Genomic DNA, 22,766 nt, shown 5'->3' with positions numbered 1-22,766 from the left:
CCTGTAACACATCTCCTAGTACGTAGGTCACCTACACCACCTGTATGGATCAGCTTCATCAAGCAAAGGGCTTTTTCCTTTGCCTTGGTCCTTCTCATGTTGAGACTCACCCTTTCAAGACCTGAAGCTGACTTGCTCTGGCTGATACCAGGGAGTGGGTGGGAAAGCCTATGAGTCACTGCTGCACTATCCAGGGTTGTTGGAGGAGAATTGACCATCAGTAACCCCTAAAAATGCTGGTCAAGCAGTGGCTGGTTTGGGAAGGGAGAGTGCTCTGTGAGGTTGGCAGGAGATGGTGCAGCAGGGAGTAACTTCTGCCTGCAGCCCAGTGAGCGAGTGCTCATGGGGTCTGTGAAGAGTCTGTGGGACACTTACCCTCTGCTCCCCACTGAGGAGGAGTCCATGTCTTGGTGCTTTCCCACAATGACGATGGGCAGCCCCGGGCTGTGCTTGTTTGTCACAGCCACAGCTAAACGAGCAGCTGATTGAGAAGAAGGCTGGGGTGTGTGTGTGATTTACTGCTCTGCTACAAGGTCCCCACTGTATTTTCTCTGTAATTTGAAGGACTCCTCAGCAGGCTGTCAGGGCTGGGATGTGACGGCTGCACCTGCATGGCACTGGGAGGCTGTGCTAGCAAATCCTGCACAGAAATAGCCTGGAGTGGGGGGATGCAGCAGCAGGCTGGGTTTAACAGTCACTTCTGACTGACAACAGCAATCTTTCATTGGCATAATCACATATTTTAGAGTTGATGAAGATGAGGAAGGTGGAGAACCAGGGAAGGGTGGGCCTCAGCACAGATGGATGCTGTTGGAGCCTCCCATTGCTGCATTTGTGCTGTTGCATGTTGGTGCTAACCCTTACCTCTGCTCTGTTGCTCCATGGCAGGCTGCAGCCCTGCTCTCGTCAGCAATCAGATCAGGACCTGGAATCTCAGAATTCTTCGCGTTTGCTCTTGCATTTCCTGTCTGACTTGTGTACTGTCTCTCTGCTCGCCCATCAAAAAACTGTGTGCCTTTTTATGCTCAAGACTTGAGCTCCTTTCTTGCTTTGTTTTCCCCCCTGCTCCTCCTGCCTCACTCCCAAGCTGTATTTCCTTTCCCCCAGAGTTCCAAATTTGGGCATCTGATCAAAAGTGCTCAGCTTTGACCAATGCGTGGATATGTGGGGACTGTTTTGAACATCATCCTGGTGAAAAATCTTCCAACACTATTTCTTGTCACCACAATTGTATTTTGAACCCAAAGCCCTTGGATATGAAAAGCATTACGTGTTTTCCAGCCATGCTTCCAATGAGTCTGTGCATTTACACAAATGCTTCCAGTGCTTGAGATTAGGGAGAAAACCTTGTAAACATGAATCCCTGAAGATCAGAGAAAGCCCCAAAAACCTACATCAGAAGGTAAATCAAGAGAATTGCAAAGCTGCTATTTCTAAAAGTTCAATTTCTTTAAAATAGATCATTACTCTGCAGAAAACTGTAGGGGTAACTGTTGACAGTGCTGACTTATGCTGGCCTAGATTTCAATTGCTCTAGCTTAAATCTCTTATTAAAGTTTAATTCCATGTCAATGGAGTTACTCCAAATTTGCATCACTGCAGCTGAGAGCTGAATTTGCCCAGTGGTAGCCATCATTAAGAATAAAAGGCAGTAATTGTTACTCTTTTTCTTATGTAGCTAGAAGGAAACCCTGCAAAATATGTCTGGGAGCTTTAGAGGCTGCACAGCACAACCTTTTTCCACAGCCTTTCCTACAAGAAGCAGCATCTGTTCTAGCACAGAAGATAAAACTGTTTTGGGCAAGAGGCCTGGTTATTTATTTCAAGTCAAGCCTGTGAGGATCTGGGATTCTTACATGGCTCAGTGTAGAGCCAGCAAGGAGCACCAGGGGAGCAGGGAGCAGCGTTTGGCCAGCTGCAGCAGCCCTGCCACCACCCCACCACTGTCAGGGTAAAGGAGACTGGGTGAAATGCTTTCTCATCTTCTCTCCTGGCAGTGGTGGTCGCTTCCTTATTGCTGCCAGGTGAAACCAAGTCTGACGTGGTCCCATTTTGGGTCTGTATTAGCTGTTGTAATTTCAGTGTCCTAAATATAGCCTTGGAGAAGAAGCAGCACCATAAAGGAAAACAAAGTTTTAAACTATCCAGCAATGGCAAGGAAGGCAGAACTGCAGCCACACAGAGTCCATGGGTGATCTGAGAAGCACAGAAGTAGTTTCCTGCTTTAGCTCTCCCTAACAAACTTCGTTATCTTCTTTTTATCTCATTCATGTGTTCTCTGAAGTCATCAAGCACAAGCCCTCCCTACCTACTTGGGCTTCCTGCTCCGTTCCCTCTCTCCTCCAAAACCTGCTTCAGTGTCCCCTTCCTTGCAACCCTTGTGCTTGTCCTCGTGGGTTCAGTGTGGTGCTTCAGCCTGTCTGCCTGAGAGAGCATTTCAGCCTCTTTTTCTTAAACTGATGATCCATTCCAAGTTTGAATGTAATCTTTGCTTATAGGTAAAACAGAGGGAAATCAAGTTCTGTTGAACCAATATAAATCAAGCATCTAGTTCTGGAAGAGCTTCACGTGGACAGATTTGCAGCTTTTGCAGCTTGTGTTCTGACCTACCCCTTTCTTCAGTACAGCATAATTTCATTCTATTACTGACACTGGGGTAAACCCAGTACGATCCATCGTGGGGAGGCACTGATTCTGACAGAAACAGTATAAAACTGAAATATAGCAGAACATCTTCATCTGTGTCAGCATCCCTCCTAGGATATGCATCTCTATGGTATTCTGGGTGCAATGACTCCTAAGTTGTTCTAGGCGCAATTTTAGTGATGCTGATCTGAAGTACAGCTATTCTGTATAGACCTGACTTAAGCTGGATAACATCTTCTGTATATATTGTGAGGTAAAGCTGTTGAGTTGCCTTTTAAAAGTACAGTTTTCCTTACTAAAGCTTTTGTTTTTTCCCATGTAACCAAGAGAGCAGCCAGAGTCAAGTATCAGGTTGGAGTTTCTTGTTTTCTTCTGTTTTACTGTACAAGTGTATATTTTATGAGATTGTGTGATCTCTGAATGCATTTGGGCATTTGTCTGAGGTGCTGTAGCTGATCTCTCCCTCTCATTCCTCAGCATAGGTGGGCTCGTGCCCTGACCTGGCAGCAAGACCCACACTGTCCAGATGGCTGTGAGTCTGCAGCCTGGGCAGAGCTCCCATCCTGGTTGAGGCCTTAGTTTTCAACTAAGCAGTGATTTATTTTCACAGCACTTTATCTGAAAAGAGAAGTCTGAGTTTGAAGTTGTGTGGTACTGCATTACCTTGAAAAAAATGGACTCTCTGCAGACACCCAGGCAGGCCTGTTGCTCCGAGAGGTCCTTATACAAGGGTTTGGGCTGCTGAAGACTAAAAGCAGCTTTCCAGGCCAGGAGAGGTTTTCTGTAATCCAGGCTAACTGTGCATAGCCCTTTATCCCTGTCTAGTTGCTAAGTTATGTGTAGCAGTCTTAGGTCTGCTTTGGGACTGGCAGGCCTGAAATCTTAGCTGCAGAGACTCGTGATTCTGGGTTGAGTGAGCAGAAGTCCAGTTGGTGCCAGTGCCACAGAGGATGGGAGATCTGGGTGCCAGTGCAGGCATGGAGCTGGTGCAGCTTCATGTCACCATCCCTGGTCAAGTGATCTGCCTTCCTCTAATCCCCAGTCTCCTCTGTGGTACTGCTGCCTTTGAGCAGGCTCTTTATTGAAGGAAAGAGACCTTAGTTCTATGGTTTGTTTGCTTAGATTATAGCTGACCATCCCCAAGGAGCAGCTAAACTGTGCGTTTCCCTGTCCTGCTTCTGCAGGAAAGCTGTGAAGAGCTGCTCGGAGGGTGCCTGCTTTTTATTAGGTAGGTGGAAGGAAGAAGCTCAGCAGGGAAATGACACTGCAGGAGGAGAGGGGGAGACAGGGTGAGTAAATGTCAAGCTGTTTGCCTCCTGAGCACGCTCGAGCACATCTGCAGGCTGCTGGAGCAGCGGCTCTCACGGCCGAGGCAGAGGTTACAGCAGGGGACGTGCCGGGCTGTGTGGGAGCCACTGCCCACACTGCTCCTGAGGAGCCTGGGCTAGGGGCTGTGCTCACACGGCCCCCTCCTCAGGGCTGGTGGAGTCCATGGGAGCCAGCATGAGGTAGACTTGCAAAGCGCTCGCTGGGCTGCATCGCCACTACTGACCCGCAGCTGCTTTCCTTTGCATTACCCCTTCCTGAGTCCTTGACAGGGAAGCCAGGATCTAGCACCTCCCTGGCTGATGCCTGTTTCATCAGAAGGCCATCCCTGTGTCCTCTGCCAGTCCCTGTCCCTCTCTTCCCTGCGGTGGTGTGTGACCTGCTCTGTGAGACGCGGTACAGGCAGCACCGGTTGTCCTGGCGGGCTGTCAGCGAGGCTGATAACTGCTTTTATCACTGCCTGCTTGATTATCCCTGACGCTGCGCCGAGGCTGGAGGCTGGCATCCTCCTAATGTAACAGACACCACAATGATTACCATCATCGTAAGAACTATAAGCACCAGACGATGAAATTTAACAACAGTAGGTGCAGCAGGGACGAGATGGGAATCGTGCTGTCTCTGCTCTCTGGCCCCGAGCAGTCTCCATCTTCCAGCAGGTTCTCTGGGGTTTTGCACTCCTTTTCTTCCCTGTTACTCAGCCACAGTGTTCCTTGCTTGGTCTGGGCCATCTCACGGTGCTCTTGCCTGTCATTTATGCTACTGGGTAACTCTTCTCTCGGCCTCTTCTTTGTCAGAGAGGTCTGCTCTGTGTGCCTGGGGCATGGGCAAGTCTGTTTGAGGGTTTCCCCTGTTCCTCTTCAGTGGTATCCTGAGCCATTGGGAAATGGCAGGACCCCACCATGGGCTAGATGAGACTCAAAATGGGCCTAACAGTTGCTTAACTGGTGGAGACCAACAGATCCTGAAGCTCCAGGAAAAGCACTAGGCAAGCATCTGAGGAAGTGGTGTCTTTAAGGGCAGGTATCCTGCTGCAGTGTTTGTTGTTTCCACTAATTCCCTTTGCAGAGACCATTTCTGGATCACTGTACCAAGCTGATCAGCCCAGGTCTGAGTCCTGGACAGGTTGGAGACTGTCCCTGCCACTGCAAAGGGGAGGCTGGTGTCTGCAGGAAACAGCAAGCCTGGGGCTGATGAGACAGTTTTTACTTGCCAGTGGGGCCCAAAGGCACAGGTGCTGTTGGGAGCTGCCTAGAGTTTATTGTTTTCCTCCGTGTTTTATCAGCTACTGTAACCCACAGGTAGTTGCTGGGTCCTCTTGTGGCAGCTCGTCATGGAGGGATTTCTGCACTTGGGGCAGGAGGTATTTCTGCCCCTTCTATTCCCTCTCAGGCTGCCCAGTTTCATGCTGCTGAGTGAGCTCCTGGGGAACTGTGCAATAGCAAATCTTTTCTCTGAACCCTGACAGCTCCCGGGCTGTCAAAGCCCAGAGGGAATTAATAGCAGAGATGAGCATTGTATGTTGTGCATTAGGAGCAAGGCAAACAAGTGAATTTAGAGGAAGGATGTGCTGAGGCAATGTCAGATCTGCCTCTGCGGTTATACAGTTGCTGCTGTGAACGTGTATTGGCAATTTCTTGTGTTACCAGCTCTGCTTTTTAGCAAGGCTGTGTAGCACTTCAGTGCTGGTTTAGATCATCTTCTCAGCTGTCTGTAGTTGCACTATGCTTAGATGTATTTGGGATTAAATTTTTCGTGTTGCAGGTTGTCTTGAGCAGTTTGATTTTTCAATACCCCACCTGCCACCATTGTAATTTATTTTATTTCAGTTCAGTACTTTCTGTTGTTTTGCCTGCATTAATATTTCCCACTGGTCTTGCCTCTTACTACTTCACTCTCAGTATCCACTGCTGGACTCTTTTTCCTGCTGCTATGCCTGGATCTTCTGGATACTGCATCCAGCTTCAGCCCTTCCCAGGCTTTTTATTGCGGTTTCTAGTTTATAATTTGGTCTCAATCCCCATCTCTTGAATACAACACTTCCTCCTTTCTTCTGTCCGAGGACTAACACCTTCATACATAATTCAGTGGCTCTGTGGGACCCCTCTCCTGTCCAGTAACTGCATGTTTTCCAACCACACTGAGCTTGGCTAATGCAGAGGCAATTCTTGTTTCAGCATGGCTGGAGCATTGCAGGATTTGGCTTCCCCCTCGTGTTCCTGTGTTGCTGCCCACCCTGCCTGTACATACAGGTTCTGAGGGGACAGGGTTTGTTCACAAAGGGATTGCAAAGTAAAACCCATTCTACCAAGAGCACACAACCTGCACCTCCCCTCTCCCTGAAGGTGCCAGCAGAGCTGCGAGTGAACCCACATGGAATCAGAAATAGCAGTTTCTTGACTCCGAGGTCACAGCTGTTACAAATTTCAACCCCAGGTCCCAGAGCACTGGATCACAGGAGAATTTCAATGAGAATGGCTTTCTAATCTGGACAAAATGAAGGGCTTTTGCCATCGCTAAGGAATGTTTGGGTTATCTTTGGCCAGAAAATTCGCCCTCTGATTCAGCTCAAGGAAAAGCCCGATATGGGAAATGTCACCTTAGATAAGTAAAACCCAGCCAAGTTCTGAACAACCCAGAGCTAAACACTAGAATAGAGAGTGTGAAGCTATCTTAATTGCCTGGAGCACTACCATTCATTCCCCTGCTTGTCTGGTACGTTCTTGTGCTCATATGGCCACTGTTAATTCATGCTGGATTGTTCTAATTAACGCCAGTGAACTGTTTAGCCAGAAGACTGTGGAGCTCTGCAGCTGCACAGGGGGCTGGAGGAACATCTCCTGGTTTCTTTTTCTGTTTTTCCCTCCCTTGTGGACAGGCACCGTTTCTGTCTGGAACCAACAGCAGACAATTTTCTGTTTCATAATAGGAAAATACCAATGTCAGGATGCCCCCCTTACCCAAAGCTTTCTCCTTGAAGATTGCTCCTCTTCGCTTTCCTAATTGCCGCTGCTCAGCTGGAGGTAGCGTGCGCCTTCCAAACACATCATTTTGTTATGCTGGTACTTACCAAAGGGAAAAAAGAGTATGAGAGAATATTGCTTTGTGTTGAGCTTTCTTTCCTTGCTTTAACCCTTTCTGTGCTGACATGGGGCATTTTTCTCTAGCACATAATGTTTTGCTATTGGCAATATGTGCTTTTGGGGGCTGAAGGTCTGATGTGAAGAACACCTAGAAGTAATTTCTTCTGGAGTCTGAGAATGCCTCTAAATTGTGTTCTGTTACTAAAACATCTTCTTTGGAGTCACTGCACTTACATAGCAATCATCAGAGAATCATAGAATCACAGAATGGTTTCGGTTGGAAGGGACCTTAAAGATCATCTAGTTCCAACCCCCTGCCATGGGCAGGGAAACCTCCCACTGGACCAGGTTGCTCCAAGCCCCATCTAGCATGGCCTTGAACACTTCCAGGGATGAGGCATCCACAGCTTCGTTGGGCAACCTGTGCCAGTGTCTCACCACACTCATAGTGAAGGATTACTTCCTAATATCTGATCTAAATCTTCCCTCTTTCAGTTTGTAATTGTTCCCCCTTGTCCTATCACTACATGCCCTTTTAAGAAGTTCCTCTCTAGCTTTCCTGTAGGCCCCTTCAGAAGCTGCCAAATTGATGTGAAGTGTAGGTGGTTTGGGGACCATAGTGATTTGAGTGAAGTCCTGGGAATCAGGTTGGCTGAAAATTCAATGCTTGGAGTTACCCTTCCTTGAAGAGTGGCAGGTCTGAAGCCTGTGAGAGCAGAGCCTCAGGGTGGGCACTGGAGGCAAGTTCTGCATGTTTCTTAGGGACTGAGGAGCCAGCTGTAGCTCACAGGTGTTTGACTTGCTGCATCTCTGCTCTTGGCTCATGGGCCATGCTCTTGCAGCTCAGTGACCAGAAAAATTAATAGAAACACTGTTTTCTTCAAAAACTTTAGAAATGAGCAGGTCTGGCCTCTTGTGTGCCACCTTACTGATAAGGGGTAAGTAGGTTACCATCCAGGCAGCCAGGGCAGGTTCCTGAATCCCTTGGGGTGTTTTGGGGGTAAAAAGAAACTGTTGCCTGGAGTAGAGCTAGAATGGAGTAATGGTGTGTGTGTGGACACAAGGCCATCAGGAATTTCCTGGTGGCTTGGACGAAGGAAGGAGCTCGTTCCGAGCAGGGACCCTAGTGAGATCTGCAGAAAGCAAAGTTGAAGCCTGAAGATTAACCCTGTTGGTCTGGAGGGACCATACAAAGCTAAAAGAGCAGCCCTTTGTTTAGTCTTCCAGTGTACTGCTGTGGCTTCAGCCTCAGAAACCACTTTGTTTAATCACAGAAGGAAAGGGGAGCTGTGGGGAAAAGAGGGGTGTCTCTGCTCAGGCTCTTGAATTCATCACCAGCTGCTTTACAGCAAGTGGAGCTGTGTCCTGCTCCAGCTCATTAACATCTGTAAAAGAAAAAGGGTGGAGTAAGGAGTTTCCCAACATATCAGGAGGGTCTCATCCTGTTCTTGAGTGAGGTGCTGCCGTCCGGATCCTGGGCATCTACCTACCTGTATCTATATTTTTGCTGGTTCCACCAAGAGAAGCAGTTGTGGTCATCTCAGCCTGGTGGGTGTCTCTAGCCAAGCCTCTCCTTAGTCCTACCTTCCTGCTGCCAGCACGGGGTGAAATGTGGGGGGTTCTGAGTTGTGTGTTTGTCTTGTAGAAGCTGTTTGTGTGCTATTTATGTTTGGGTGCTGCTCTGAGATGCAGGGCAGATCAGGGCAGATGTTTTGTGGAAAATGGTTTCTGCACCACCTGGTCTCTTCCTTCATTGTCACGGTCAGATCTGCAAGAAACTGGCAGTTATGGGCAGAGTATTTCACCTCTAATGGAGCTCCAGCAAAGAGGTTTTCTGTCCCATGGGAAGCAATGATTCAGCTCGAAAGGATCATGGAAGCTTGGGTAGGTGCCAGACATGCCTAGCATGGAAATCACAGCTAAGCATGGAGTTAGCTACCTCCTTGGGGAGGTCCAGCTCTCCTTGGAGGGTTTTATGCTGCCAGATGTCTTCATGCCTGGAATTGTAGGGTAGGTATTTGCAAGTAGCCCTACAGCAGAATATTGTTTACTGAGTGGTTTTCTTCGTGTATCTTACTTAAGAAAGATAAGGCATGGGTTGGTTTTTGGTTTTGTTTTTCCTAATCTCAGCTGATTCTAAAAGCTTTTCCATTTCTCCTGTATTGGTTGCACCTGAGTGTGCAGACAAGCTAAGTTAAAAAGCCAGAAATTTATCTGAGGAGGTGACTGAGGGGCTGGTGGTTGCCAGGTCTTGTGGTGGGACTGAGTGACCCTTCTTGTTGGGGCAGCACTGATGCCAACAGCACTTCCCTTGGTGCTGGCATTGTCCCCTGTGTTATGTGGCTTGGAGGGGCAGGCCCACGGGTCACAGCTGCCTGCTTTGGGTGCAAACAGTCAAATCTAGGTAATTGCAGATGATCTTCAGGATAATCCCAGTGTCTCCCCCCACCACAGCCTGGTTGAGTTCTGGACTAGTTGTAGAAATCCTAATTTCCTGAGGGTATCACTTTACTATGGCTCCCTTAGAGACAAGACAGCTAGAAAGCCAATGGTGTGGGCACCAGTTTTTTTCCTGGTTGCAAAGCCTTTCTTCCCTTGCTCCTCTCATTTTCAAAGCTGATTCTGTTACCTAATCCACATTGCTAAAATTCTTCTGTGTTAGAGGATCAGCTTTTCTGTAGGAAGGCTGCTGTACTTCTCTCTAATATTGACTGTCTTTCTTTCTCTTATTTCCCTTCTTAGATCTACAATGAGAACAGAAACCTGTTTGAAGTCAAGGAGAATGTGCCCAGGAAATTGGTGGAGAAGGTCGCAGGAGACATTGAGAACCTCTTGGCCAAGAAAGTCCGTGCTTTAAAGGTAAGGTGATGGACATGTGTGTTGATCCTTTGTCTGACACATTCAGTTTAAAGAGGAGGGCTGATGCTGGTGCAGCACTATGATCTCAGCTTCAAAGTCATTCCTATGGGTATGTGGCCTTTTCTGGGAACTGCATCCTGCAGTCACACAGATACATATGGAGTATGTCTGGCATGTGAGGCAAGGATGTATCATGTGAGGATCTGCTATAGGCATCTTCGTTTGTGTCTCCTCCCACCATCATGTGAACCTCTGAAGGTGCTGCCACAAGAATACAGGTGACAGCAAAACCCTGGCAACAAATTTGACCCAGTTTTTTAACTGGGAATGTGGTGAGCAGGAGCAAAGGTACTGTGGTGTCTCTGACGTAGCTCATGGACGTGTTTCAGACAAATAGGGTTTTTTTCCTGTTGAGGAGAGGATGCATTAAAATGTTTGTGCTGGTGCCTGGCACTTGAATCCTGTGACTGACTGCATGTGTGAATTGCCCTTGTGGGTGCTTGTGTACATTTCCAATCTATCATCCTATTTTGTAGCACGCTTTTAAAAATAAATCTGTTTTATCTGAAGTGGAGAGAGGTCACCTGCTTGTGGTACCAGCTTGGTAAAACCCAGTGGTAGCTGTAACAAGGCAGAACTGGTTGGTGCACTGTTAAGGGCTTGCCTGATGCTGGACCCAAAGCAGAGGGCTGGTTTTGACAGCACTAGTTAGGTGACAAGCATGCGGTCCTGTTTTGTTGCAGTGGACATAATGACCTGAATTTGTCCCTTCAAGAGGGCTCCTTCAGAGCACAAGTTGCCAGATGGAGCAGTCTCTTGCATCCAGTGTGCATGTAAATTCTTGGCGTCTTAGATTGGTGGTACTGGCAACAAAATCTAGAAATGGGCAAGTCGATGGGAGGGGGAGAAGTGGGATCTTCTGAGGTTTTTCCACTTTGTGCTAAGCTCCTTCGAAGCAGTTGGGCTCCTGCAGCTTCTTCCACTCTCCAGCCTGTGTTTTCTTCTGTCTCAATTCTTTACTTAGTTGAATCATCCCTCCTGGAGTCATTTCCTTCCCTACTCTCATGACTCATGAGACTGATGATGACTTCTTGAAATGTATTTTTCAGCATCTGAGGCAGGTGGGATTCCATGTATCAGCAAGAGCAGGTGAGGAGGGAGAAATGGATCCTCTCCTTGAACACGAATTGTCACTTCACTCATTTACTCGCTCTACTGAGAAGATGCCTCCCTGTCTCCTTTGCTGCAGGAGAGACAAGGGATTGTGCCTGTGCTTTGGTGAGGCTTTGTAAGAAGCTGCTAGCTAGCCTTTTGGGCACAGGTGATGGGATGCACACTTCTAGAGTGACATTCTGATTAGGTGGTGATTCAGGCCAGCCATCAAAGAGCCTGTTTTCCTGTGTTTTTACATTAAAATATTAATGTGTCTTTATTAAACTGTGTGCAGAGCACTTGCCAATAATACATAGTTTCTTGCCTCGTGCATTGCATTTCTAAGAAGCAAAAATCAAGCACAAAGAAACCCAACGTGGGCTGTCTGGCCCTGCCAGCCATGGTGCAGCATTCTAGTGTGGTCTGGCACTAGCAGGACACTGATTTCACATGTGCTTTTCAGAGGAGTGCTGGAGCCAGGGGTGTGTGGCAAAGAGGGTAATTGCTTCCTAAAATAACAGTCATCTACAAGGGGATGGTTATTTGGATGTTGTCCCTTCTTTTCTGTTCCAGACCATCATATCTGATTACAATCTCATCATGGGACAGAAATATTCCTAGGAAGATCTTTTTGTGACTCCCACCTGTTCCAACTGGCACTAGGGAAGAGCATCTGCTGCTGGCTCCTGGGGGACTAGTACCCTATGTCACACACAGCAGCCTCTATTTGACATGGTATTTTATCACCACTAACTGCCCTTTTCCCCGGCATCCTCCAGGTCCCTTTCTCCATGATGATTTCATTGCTTCAAGCCTGCCCTCACAGTCATCTTTGGGCTCAGAGGTTCAGCTGACTTCTATTCCAAATATTTAGGAGGAGAGGAGGTAGAAGAGATGGTCTTCAATACCAAAAGTACAGCTACTTTCCTTTGAAATGGAAATAAAAGATACTGCTAAGGTGGAGTAACTCCTGAAGAAGATTACATTAAGTTTAGAGTATTGCATTGCGGGGTGGTTCCAGGGATCTCGCTACAGGGGAAGTGTAAGGCAACAGTAGGTGTGTTCCCAAATGGGTCAAGGTTTAAGGGCTGCTCATGTCCATGCTCATGATCTTACCTTCGTTAGGGTTAAGAAAGCCATCTTTCTTCACAGGTGGAAAGGAATGAGGCGGAAGGTTAAAAAATTACTACAAATCTTGTTGTGCTTTCCTGGTTCTAGGAATCACAGCTGCCTGGCTTCGGGATGAACATCATCTCAGACTAGAATTCCACAGGTTCTTTGCCAAGTAGATTCTTATGCAATTTTTTGTTTTTTTTTTTTACTTAAATTTCTCTCTCTTCTTCAATCTCTCATGTGTTTGGACCCCTCCTTGCCTTTATATGTGTCCAGAGAGATATGGACCTGTAGGCCAGGGCTTCTTTGGTGAGCTTTTTAAGGACACCAGCCTTTGGAGTTTGCTGCTGCTGGAGCACTGAGCTGCCAGGGCAAAGCCATCACCTGGGGGTGGGCATGAGGCAGCTGCTGTCTCTGAATTCCCAAACCTCAGGGGCATTTTTCTCAATTCCACTTTCTTTTCTTCTCTCAGTGTAGCCTGTCCAGGGTTCCCCACTTCACCACAGTGGTGAGACCTTCCCTTCCTCTAAAGCCTCTGTGGCTGTTTGGCGAGGCTGGTGAAGATGAGCCAGCTCTGTAGAAAGGAAACAGCAAAGGTAAAAGACACAGGAAAGAACCTCCCTTGCCATCAAATCCAGCCCCTTGCCTTCTCCATGTGCCCAGGACACAAGAGCATCTCTTCTGCCCTTCTCTGTGCTGTTTGCTGTTCCTGCTCTGCCTGCAGAGCTGCTCCTCCCTCCCACACCATGTCCCTGGATGCCCCAGCCTTATCTACTGCTCATGGCCACCTAGGAGACCTCAGCAGCCCAGCCTCAATTCCTCACCTGCACTGGTGATGCCAGTCAGCGTAGATCAAGGTGAGAGTATGGGGGGGGGGCTGCTGAGGTGACAAAAGGCTTCAGAAAGCATCAGTGCAAACAGCTGAGGGGCTGCTATATCATCTCTGCTGCACAAGCCCAAAGCCTCAGGAAATTCTCCTATTGCCACAAAAGCATCTCAGCAGTAAAAAAGTGATAGAGGAGCAAGAGAAGGTCATTGCTGGTGGTGCAGGACCTAGGAGGGTCTACCCCCTCTCAGGTCTATGGACACCTCAGATCTGTTTCTTTCCTAACACTAGGTGAAGTGCACCAGCAGTGCCTCTGCGTCTGTCCTTTACCAAAGCTCCACAGACTGAGGGAGAAAGGAGTTTTTACTGGATGGAGGAGGAGGCTGAGAGCTGGAAATTTTAGATCCTAGGGTATGTTTTAGGCTTGTTTCTACTTTTTATGCAGTTCTTGCGAAGGCTGCTTTTGGATGCTGACTGCTTCATCCTTCACATGTTTAACCACAGACAATTTGCTTTGCCTCCTGTAAGCAGCACATCCCACAGTTTACTGAGTGGGTTATGCCCTGAAGTGAGTTATTTAGACACCGTGACCAGCCTAAAGACTGCTGTCTGTGCTGGTGGTCTTCCCATCTCTAAAAAGAGACCTCCCTACCCATAAAACATGGTGTGAATGCCTGCGGGCTCTGGCATTGTCCCCATGGGAAGCTGGTGGCATGGTTGGGCTGGCATTTCTTCCAAAGAGCTGTTTTGGTTTGACATATTCTACGTCACTGCCAACATCTTTTGGCTTAAGGTGAAGTTTGTTGTATTTCTGATGGAGCTCATCTGGGTGCAGTAAATGTTGAATATGGTGCATTGATCAGAAGTGCAGCAAAGTGGCACTTTTTGTCTCAGTAATTCATAGTGTGTGTGGTTTATATATGTACGTGGATTTTACATAGATATGTGTGTATGATGTAGATTTGGTGCACCTTTCATGGCTGGTGATGAGAGAGCTAACATCTAAACAGTAGTTGAGAGAAAAGGTTGTGAGGTTTGTTTTTCCTGTTGTTGTGGGATTTAACTGCATGTTTTTGTTACTACACAGTTAGGTCCAAGTTTGGGATGAGCACTTGGGGTAAAGGAGGGGTGTGGCAGAACAGTTCAGGGCTCCTGCTCCTTCAGCTCAGGTGCATGGCAAAGATGGTTGATCTGGAAATGAGTAAGGCTCAGCTGTTCTTACTGCCTTAAGCAGATTTCTCAGTTTTTGTCTCTGATTTCCACACCATTGTCCCCCTTCAGTTTTGGGTTTTCCCACTTACTGGCATTTTTTCCTTGCATATTCCTTCGGATGTGGTGGTGCAGTTAGTACTTGGACGTGGTGTAGGATCCTCTGATGGAGGAGGAGGTGGGAGTTGGGTGCATTGCCACCAAATACTTTCCAAGCCAGCATCTCGGAGCTGAGAGCTGGTCAGCGGGCGCATGGCGGGAGGAGCAGCTCAGCCTGGCTGGGCTTTTAGTCCCGGTTGAATGCTCAGTGCATTACTGTTAGCTGGGACAAGTTCCAAGCTCCATTTACATCTGGCAGAAGCATATATCAAGTGTGCAGAAGGATTTAATTGGACAGGTTTATCCCTTTAACAATTCTGATAGCCCTAAGATTTTTCCTTGCAGGTATGTGGTGAGCGGAGTCTTTATCAGCTCTTCTGCTCCCTGATAGGGACAATAAAAGGTTTCATTTGTCTAAAGAGCTGCAAAAATTGGCATGCAGCAAAGCATCTCTCAGGCCAGTTTGGAGCATCTCCCAACTCCCTCCTCTCTCAGTGGCACTGACCTGGTGAGAAACAGGCAGTGTGGGCACTGTGGCTTTCTCTTCCCTCCCTTGCCTTTGGGGGTATTGCTGTCTTCTGGTCCTGGTGGCATCTGGTCTGCAGGACAGGCAGCGAAGGGGGTCAGCATTCAGCAGGAGCAGCCCTGGGCTTGTGCTGGATTTGTCTTCTGCTGCTGGCAGTGCAAGGTCTCGTTGCTGTCTCACTGCACTGCTGAGCTATCTGAACAAGTTCTTCCAGGTGCCCATTGGCCATGTTGTTGGCGTGTTTAACTAGAGGGCTCTCAGGAGGTAAGCTGCTGTGCATCAGGAGGTTGGGTTGGGTGTCAGTGTCTGGTGTTGCACATGTGGCCCTGCCGGATTTTCCTGCTGCAGTGGGATATGGCCCTGGATTTTACCTGGTGGGGGACTTCTGGGCATGCCAGAAGCCTGCCAGTGGTCACACTCTGGGCTGCTGGATCCCAGACCAGTGTCCAAGCTAGGGGACATGTTATAAGTCTTGCCTAGGCAGCACAATGAGGGAGGAAAGAAGGAATAAATATTGTTCAGGTGAACTCAGATATAGTCTGTGGTTTTGTTGGGATGTAGGACTTCATTGTCCACCCCCTTCCAGCTGCACTGCCATGGACAGCAGCTCTTGCATTTGTGGAGAATGGGCCACAACCAACATCAGCCTTGTGTGTGCTGAAGTACTAAATGTGTCAAAGTGGATCTTTGTGCTTTGTTAATTCATAGTGACAAATCTGTCCCTCTTCCCACTTCTTTGCTAATTGTTGGTTGGTGGCTTTTATTTCTAATTCTATTTTTAATTCACTCCTAATCAAATCCTGGCTGACTGTCCACATGTATTTATTTATTTAGGTGTTTGTGTGTGTGTGTCTTCTCCTGCCTCACGATTGTTCTAGTGCTGGACCTGCTCCAGTAATCCAATTTGAATCCAATCTCCCAGGTCTGGAATTCTAATTTACAGATTGCAGAGAGGAGCTGAACAATGCCCATGCACCAGGATGGGGGTTTATTGTCTAATCTAATCAGGGACAATCAGGTGGTTGTAACAAGTCTATCAAAACTGTATTGGGCCAGTTTGCAGAGCAATGTAACCAGCTTTCTTAATAGCTTTAACACAATTTAGGGCTTCCTGCACTTCCATGCAGATTACGTTGAACATTTCCCTTTCTTCTCCCATGATGGCTTGGCAGCAGCCCAGCCCAATGGGCTTTACAGCTTTGTAAGCTTCTTGGTGCACTCTGCAGCTGCAGAGGTTTGGGAGGGCACAGGGCTGCCGTGGCTGCTTCCCTCAGTGCCAGAGGTTGGGGAGCTCCTGGGACCACCCCATCTGGGGGTACTTCTGCAAGGTATGGACTTGATATCACAAATGCATCTGGAGTCATTAATGGGGGAGTGAAAAGCAAGTCTCCATAGTGTGTCTCTAATGCCATATACGTGCCTGTCAGCCTTCAGGCACCGTGGGCTTGTCTGCCTGTTGGCAAAGAACATGTGAAGAAACCTCTGTCCTCTCTTGCCCTTGGCAGATTAAGGCTGTTGTTGCTGGGTATTCACTTTAAGAAGTTTGGATGCTTGCAGTTCAGAGAAGAGCCCTCTTTGGGTTTTTTTTGGGATGACCTCCCAGGGCCTGCATAAAAAGGAGGCAAAGCCAGTCCTGTAGATGAGCTGATGTCTTAAGTGACACTAAAGTGTAGCCCTCCAACCCAAACTGGAGTTTTCTTATTTTTCCTGTGCAAATAAATAGTTTCCTGACTTTCCCCTTCCCAAAAACTGAAACATCCCTCTGGTCCCTTAGCCTAGCAGCTGGCTGTCAGCCAGGAGGTGAACTTGTGCTGGTTCTCACATTCCTGGAACAAGCTCCCCAGGGAAGTGGTCACAGCACCAAGCCCGCCTGAGTTCAAGAAGCATTTGGATGATGCTCTCGGGCACATGGTGTGATTCTTGGGGTGCCCTACACAGGGACAGGAGTTGAACTTCATGATGGGTCCCTTCCAACTCAGCATATTCTGTGATTCTAGATGTGCACCATTTAGCTCTGTACCTGATTTCTTTGCCCTTGGTTTATGGATTCCTCCCTGTCCCAAAACATCTTCCTGTTGACAGGCACGTTGAGGGGGGCTGCAGCGTGAGGCCAGTCCCAGCATTGCATCCAGGGCTGAGGCTCATGGTCTCAGGTCATGCAGGAGTGCTGGCAGCTTTGGCTGGGCTTTTAGCCTGAGCAGAGCTTGCCCTTGCTTCTGTCCTCTAAGCACTGACAGGGTGGTTTGCACGCACAGGGAGAAAGACTCTGAACTCCCTGTAATGGGAACTAACCTGTCTTTGAGAGTTTAATCGCTGTGTGCGCCTTTTTTTTCTACACTCTGCACCCTGTGGTGTGAGAAACCCAGAGACCTCTGAGACCAAGTGAAGAGAAGGATGAAATACTCCTTAAAGGCTGTTCTACTTCCCTTCCTAAAGCTGTGTGGTGTATTTGACAGCAGCTTGCGTGTTGTTTTTCAGTTCCTTCTGATTTCTCCAGCTCTGGAGCAGAGCTCTTAGCAGAGGTGGAGGTAACTAAAGCCATTAGTGTTGTCAGGGGATTTTCTGCAGTTGTAGTTCTTGGCTGTCTCAAAACTCAGATCCATCAGCTTGGTCCTTACCCTCTTGGGCTCCCAAGGCTTGGCAGGGCTGCCTTATTCCATGCACTAAGGGGATGCATTTGAGGATGGTTGAAAGGATAAAAGATGAGTGAGATTTACTGGTCTATTTCTATAGATAGATACAGACATAAAAATGGTGCTTGATGCAGTAAAGGAGGGGGGCTCCAAGGGAATTTGTGCTAGGGAAGAGAATTGCCATTTAATTCTTTATAAAACAACCTTTAAACAAGGTTGGAAAGAAATGTTTGCAATGATAGCAAAATAAAAGAAACCATGTCACTGAAAAAGGGATTTATTTGAATTTCCTTGGTTAGTTTTGACATGAGAAAATGCATTTCCATGGCAGTTTGGTAGCTAGAGTCACTTCCGCACCCTGTCCTATGGCTTCATAATCTGTGCACGGTGGAAGAGGACAAGGGGAGGATCTTTGTTTCTCCAGGGTTGCCTGTAGGGCAGGGAGTGTGTACCTGTGTGCTTATGGATCTGCTCTCAGTACCTGGGATTTCAGCCTCTGTCCTCTGTGCTGCTGCTCATCCTTGATGAGCTCTCTAAAGCACAAGATCTCCCACCAATTTATTCTCTTGTTTCTTCCCACCCCCTCATCTTGAATGTTTGAAATGCATCATCTGGGATGGAAGGCTCTTACACTGAATGGGAATAATTGACCTGGGAAGAAAAAATGAATAATTTTGAATTCAATTTAGATAGAATGAGGATATTTTATTTTTTTAAAAGGTTTCACCCCCTAGTTGAACTAAAAATCTGTTACTTGTATAGCTTTGTTTATGGACAAGTAGCAAAGTTAAAGACACTAATGGTTGAGAGGGTGGAGGCTTGGTCCTGCAGGTTAATGGACTTGCATGAAGCCTTTTTGTCTCAAAAGTTCTCTTCAAATCCCTCCTTTTTCTAAAGAAAGTGGATTTGGCAAATGTTATTTCTGCAGCCCACAAAATGCAGATCAGCTTTTGTACAGTTCATCTCAAAAAGTCTCTGCATGAGAGTCCCATGACTGGAGTAGCAGAGAGAGCTGCAGGTGAGGAGCAGCAGGCTCTTCTGAAGATGACTTTGTGTAATAAGCACTTAGCTTGGCTCGGGGCAAGTGGCACTTTGCTGTTGTCCTTGGGCTGACATGTGAACCTGCTCTCTGTCTTGTAGCATGAAAGACCAGGCTTTCTGTTCGACGTAGCTTTGGTTTGCATCTGCTGCAGCTTTAACAGCACAAGCCTGAAAAGCCCATCAGCATCTGGCCCTGCCCCATAGCAAGGAGCTATTATATATTCCCAGAGCAACTGATGTCCATTAAATGTTTGAGTGACACTAGAACAATGTGTAAAATATCTGTGATAAGGATCTAGCAAATGTTAATAAAAAAAAGGCAACAAGAATGTAAATTGCACAGACAATTGTGATAAAGAGCCAGAGATAACATTAAAGAGATCATATCAATTCAATGCCAGTTTAGTGCCAAAGCCTGTGATCTGCTCTCTAAAGAGGAGTGGTTGGGAGCCTCTGGTATTCCAGCAGACAGTGCTTAAATCTTCCCAGTCCTCTGGAACTGGCCATCCACACAACCAGCATCCTGCAAGGAAGCTGCCTGCTCGCAAGGGATTAATGCAGACCTTTCCTGATACTATAATAAAAAAACATTCCTTAGAAAAATAAAGTGCCCCTCTGCCTGCTGGCCTTTGGGTTCCTCCAAATGCAATTAAAAAGCAGCTTAATTCAGCCACGTGATGAGGAATCTGTCAGTTTCCACAGGCAGGATTGGAAGTGAAAGCGAGATTAAACAGATGTGAGCAAAAATATTTAACCATGTGCCTCCCTGGTGGTGCTGGTGGAGCAGCTGGCTGAATTGGGACATGTGGGGCTGGAACTGGGTTAACTGGGAAGCTGGCAGCAGCCCCGGAGCAGGGAGCTGGGGTGCAGCAGCTCCCACAAGGGCACAGGAGCTCATCCCAGACCTGCCTGGGCTCTGTGGCTCTGCTTGCCTGTGCCGTCCAGGGTGCCTTTTTTTCTGGGCTGGTGTTTCTGCTTTTTGCGCCAGTTTTCTGTCCCTCCTCTACTGTTCAGATAAGCTGTGTCCCTGAAAGTGGCTGAGAGTGTGGTGGTAAAGGCTGTTGAAGTCCTCTTACAGGTTTGATGGAAGTAGCAACTCCGGTTTGCTGTGCAGGGCTGGCTGCTGGCTGTAGGTCAGTATTTGTGCCTGCCAAAATGTCTTCCCAGATCTTTGAGCATAACAATGGGAATTAAAGGTAATTTTAAATGGTAGGTTGCTTTTTTTTTATTTCTGCAGGCATGATTTTTTTTTTTTTAAATCACATTAAGTAAAACTGGTAATTCTTTAACAAGTGAGGGATTAGAAAGGCTGGACTGAATCACCCTTCCAGGCTGGGCTGGGGCCGATACCTGGCTTCAGCACTGCAAAATGAATGGTCATTTTAGGCATGAGTTGAAATCCCATCTCAGCTCTACACAAGGAGCTGCTGTAGCAATAACAACTTTATTGGAGTTATGCTGGGAGCAGTGTTTCGTGGTGCACACCAGTAGATGGCACAGCCTTTTTATCAGCTAATTATATAGGGAGCAAACGCTGGACTGCACTGTTCCTGTTGCTAATCTTAAGCCGTGTCCCGCTCTCCACTCACACAAATGAAGTCCCCACTGATGTGTCTGTAGTTGGGGAAGTGGGATAAGATAGTGAGAGAAGATACTGAGCTCTGCAACATTTGGGGAATAGTGGGAAACCATGATGGGGAAGAGGAGGTAAGTTGCCCTGCTCTTGGATGAGCATGGAAGCAGACAAGCAGACTTCAAGGCGGTGGTAGTTTGGCTTCCCATGCACATTCCAGCAAGTGGTGAATTCCCATAGAACAGATACATTTGACAGCTCCAGCTTTACACATGGGGAAACTGAGGCCTGGAGAGATCATGCTTTGTCTTTGATACACCTGGGAACAAGAGCTGTGCCTCCTAATTAAGTTCTGAGACTTTGGCTACAAGGTGTCCTTCATGCATGGTTACTACAATAACGTCTCCCTGGAGCTCAAAGCTCCTTCCCTCTGCTCTCCTTGCGTTTGTTGCTATTGTTCCCTGGCCAGTTCAAGCTTTGAATGTGAAATTTTTTAGCATAAAATATGAAATGCACCCTTCTGAAAGAGTTCAGCGTTAAATCTTCTCCCTGCATGATGCTGTCTAGCTATTTTGCACCTCCCCTGAGCCAAAGCAGGGCTCTGGCCCATTCACTATGGGCCTGTGGAGCTTGCTGAATGGTGGTCACTGGAGCTGGGAGGGTTGCAAGTGCAGCAAGACAGTCATGAAATGGAGAGGGAGGCTGCTGACCCCTCCACAGCCCTGTCCTGGAATGGGCTGCCCAGGGAGGTGCTGGAGTCACCATCCCTGAAGGTGTTCAAGCCGCATTTAGATGTGGTACTTCAGGGAATAGTTTAGTGGTTGTGGTAGTTGGATTACAGTTGGACTCGATCTTGAAGGTATTTCCACCTTAATGATTCTATGTGCAGAGACCCCAACATTAGGAACAATCTTTCTTCCTGCCTTCTGCCTGCTGAGGAACTTCTTTCCATGGCTGAAATTGATTCTCGCAAGTGAATGGAAACGATATATCCCAAAACTTGAGGGCCTGGAGTGCATGTGGAATATAAAACAGAGTGTATGTATGTGCTGCTGTAAATAGAGTTGTCACTCTAAAAGAAATGGGGTTTCTAGTACTTGTCAGATCACTTTAAAACCATTTTTATTACTAGATTACTTTCTAAGATAAAATTTATAGTAGCAAAAAAAGAGGGAGGGTGTAGGATTTGACTGCAGATTTGGAAACACACTTGAAAATTATGAAGAGTCTTTTAGCCTTAGCTGAGGACAGGCTGCCTGCTTGAGGGTTTTCCTCTGGCGCATCTCCTGCCCAGCGGAGTTAAAGGATGATTTCCTGATTTTGCTGCAGACTCTCCTAGCACATCACCTTTCATAACCAAGCAATGACAGGCTGTGTGGACACTGGCACAGAAGCTCCAGCTCACAAGTCTGTGACCTGCATGTGGGGCAGAAACCCTTCCAGGGTGTCTGTCCCAGCTGCGAACACCCCATTCCCTGTGTGTGGCTTTAAAACTACAGCCATAAGGAGTTCATGTCAAAACTGAGGATCAATCCTGGCACATGTTACATTTCTTCTTTCCCTTCCTCTTCCCTTGAGCATTGCTCCTTAAATATTTTTGCTCTAGTTATATCCTTTGTCTGTGTTCTTGCTTTAAGTGCTAAGTCTGCAAGCAAAAGAAAACACTAGGTAGGTGCCAAGTCTTTTCTTAGCTCTTCCTTTCAGATATCAGTAGCATCCCTTTTCTTAACCCCTTCCATCTTTTCGTCTTAGTAATATTTGTCTACCTTTGATATGTATCAGTGAAAAAGTTGTTTGATGCAGCATACCTGAGAAAACAGCAGTCTCCTCCTCCCACCAGACTTGGACTCCAGAGTTGTGTTGTTTTGCATCTCCCTGCTCCATCTGCCACCCTTGTTTAGGCAACCATGAGGCCCAGCCCAGATGCTAGAAGAAGTAGTTTCTTAGCAAACACCACCTGACCACCACAGCCCCCTGTGCTGTGCAGGGCGAGCCTGGTAGGGAGCTGCAAACAGGAGCCATCTGCCACCGGAGAGAGAGAGTTGGATGCAGCAAACCTCTTGCTCTCAAACCAGCCTGGGGGGTCCTGTCAGAACTTGGCTTTTTCTTAGTGTTGCACAAATATTTTAAAATCACTCGGTATTTGGAGTTGCAAGAGGAGAGTCAGCTGGATTTAACCCTCAGACTTGTGCAGAGCCATGTTTGCCATAGCCTCTGGCCTCTAAAGATGGCATCCAGGGGTGCATCAAGAAGAGTGTGGCAAGCAGATCAAAAGAAGTTCTTCTCCCCCTCCACTCTGTGCTGGCAAGGCCCTATGTAGAATACTGTCCCCCATTCATGAAGGTCAAGGAGCTACTCGAGAGAGTCCAGCACAGGGCCACTAAGGTGACTGGGGGACTGAAGCATCTGCCCTGTGAGGAAAGGCTGAGAGCTGGAGCTGGTCAGCCTGGAGAGGAGGATATTGAGGAGGGATCTCAACAATGCTTAGAAATATCTAAAGGGGCAAATTAGAAGGATGGGAGCAGTCTCTTTTCAGTAGTGTCCAGTGACAGGACAAGGGACAGTAGGCACAAACTGGAGCACAGGAGGTTCAATTAAACATAAGGAAAAACTTATTTACTGTGAGAGTAACAGAGCACTGGAACAGGCTGCCCAGAGAGGTTGTGGAGTCTCCTTCTCT

At 47.4% G+C, this 22,766-nt stretch overlaps 1 protein-coding gene across 6 annotated transcripts in view; it reads left to right on the top strand.

Moving 5' to 3' along the window:
• CACNA2D2 (calcium voltage-gated channel auxiliary subunit alpha2delta 2) overlaps positions 1-22,766 on the top strand; it is a 201,495-nt gene that overhangs the window by 73,292 nt on the left and 105,437 nt on the right. For all 6 annotated transcript variants that reach the window (XM_051627527.1, XM_051627526.1, XM_051627528.1 and 3 more), the window contains exon 3: positions 9,798-9,914. In XM_051627527.1, the coding sequence (XP_051483487.1) occupies positions 9,798-9,914 (117 nt within the window). The remainder of the gene's footprint in view (positions 1-9,797; positions 9,915-22,766) is intronic.

Source organism: Apus apus, chromosome 9 (assembly GCF_020740795.1).
Source record: "Apus apus isolate bApuApu2 chromosome 9, bApuApu2.pri.cur, whole genome shotgun sequence".
NCBI lineage: Eukaryota > Metazoa > Chordata > Aves > Apodiformes > Apodidae > Apus > Apus apus.
The sequence above is the reverse complement of the archived record's forward strand: the minus strand, read 5'-3'. Positions and strand labels throughout refer to the sequence as shown.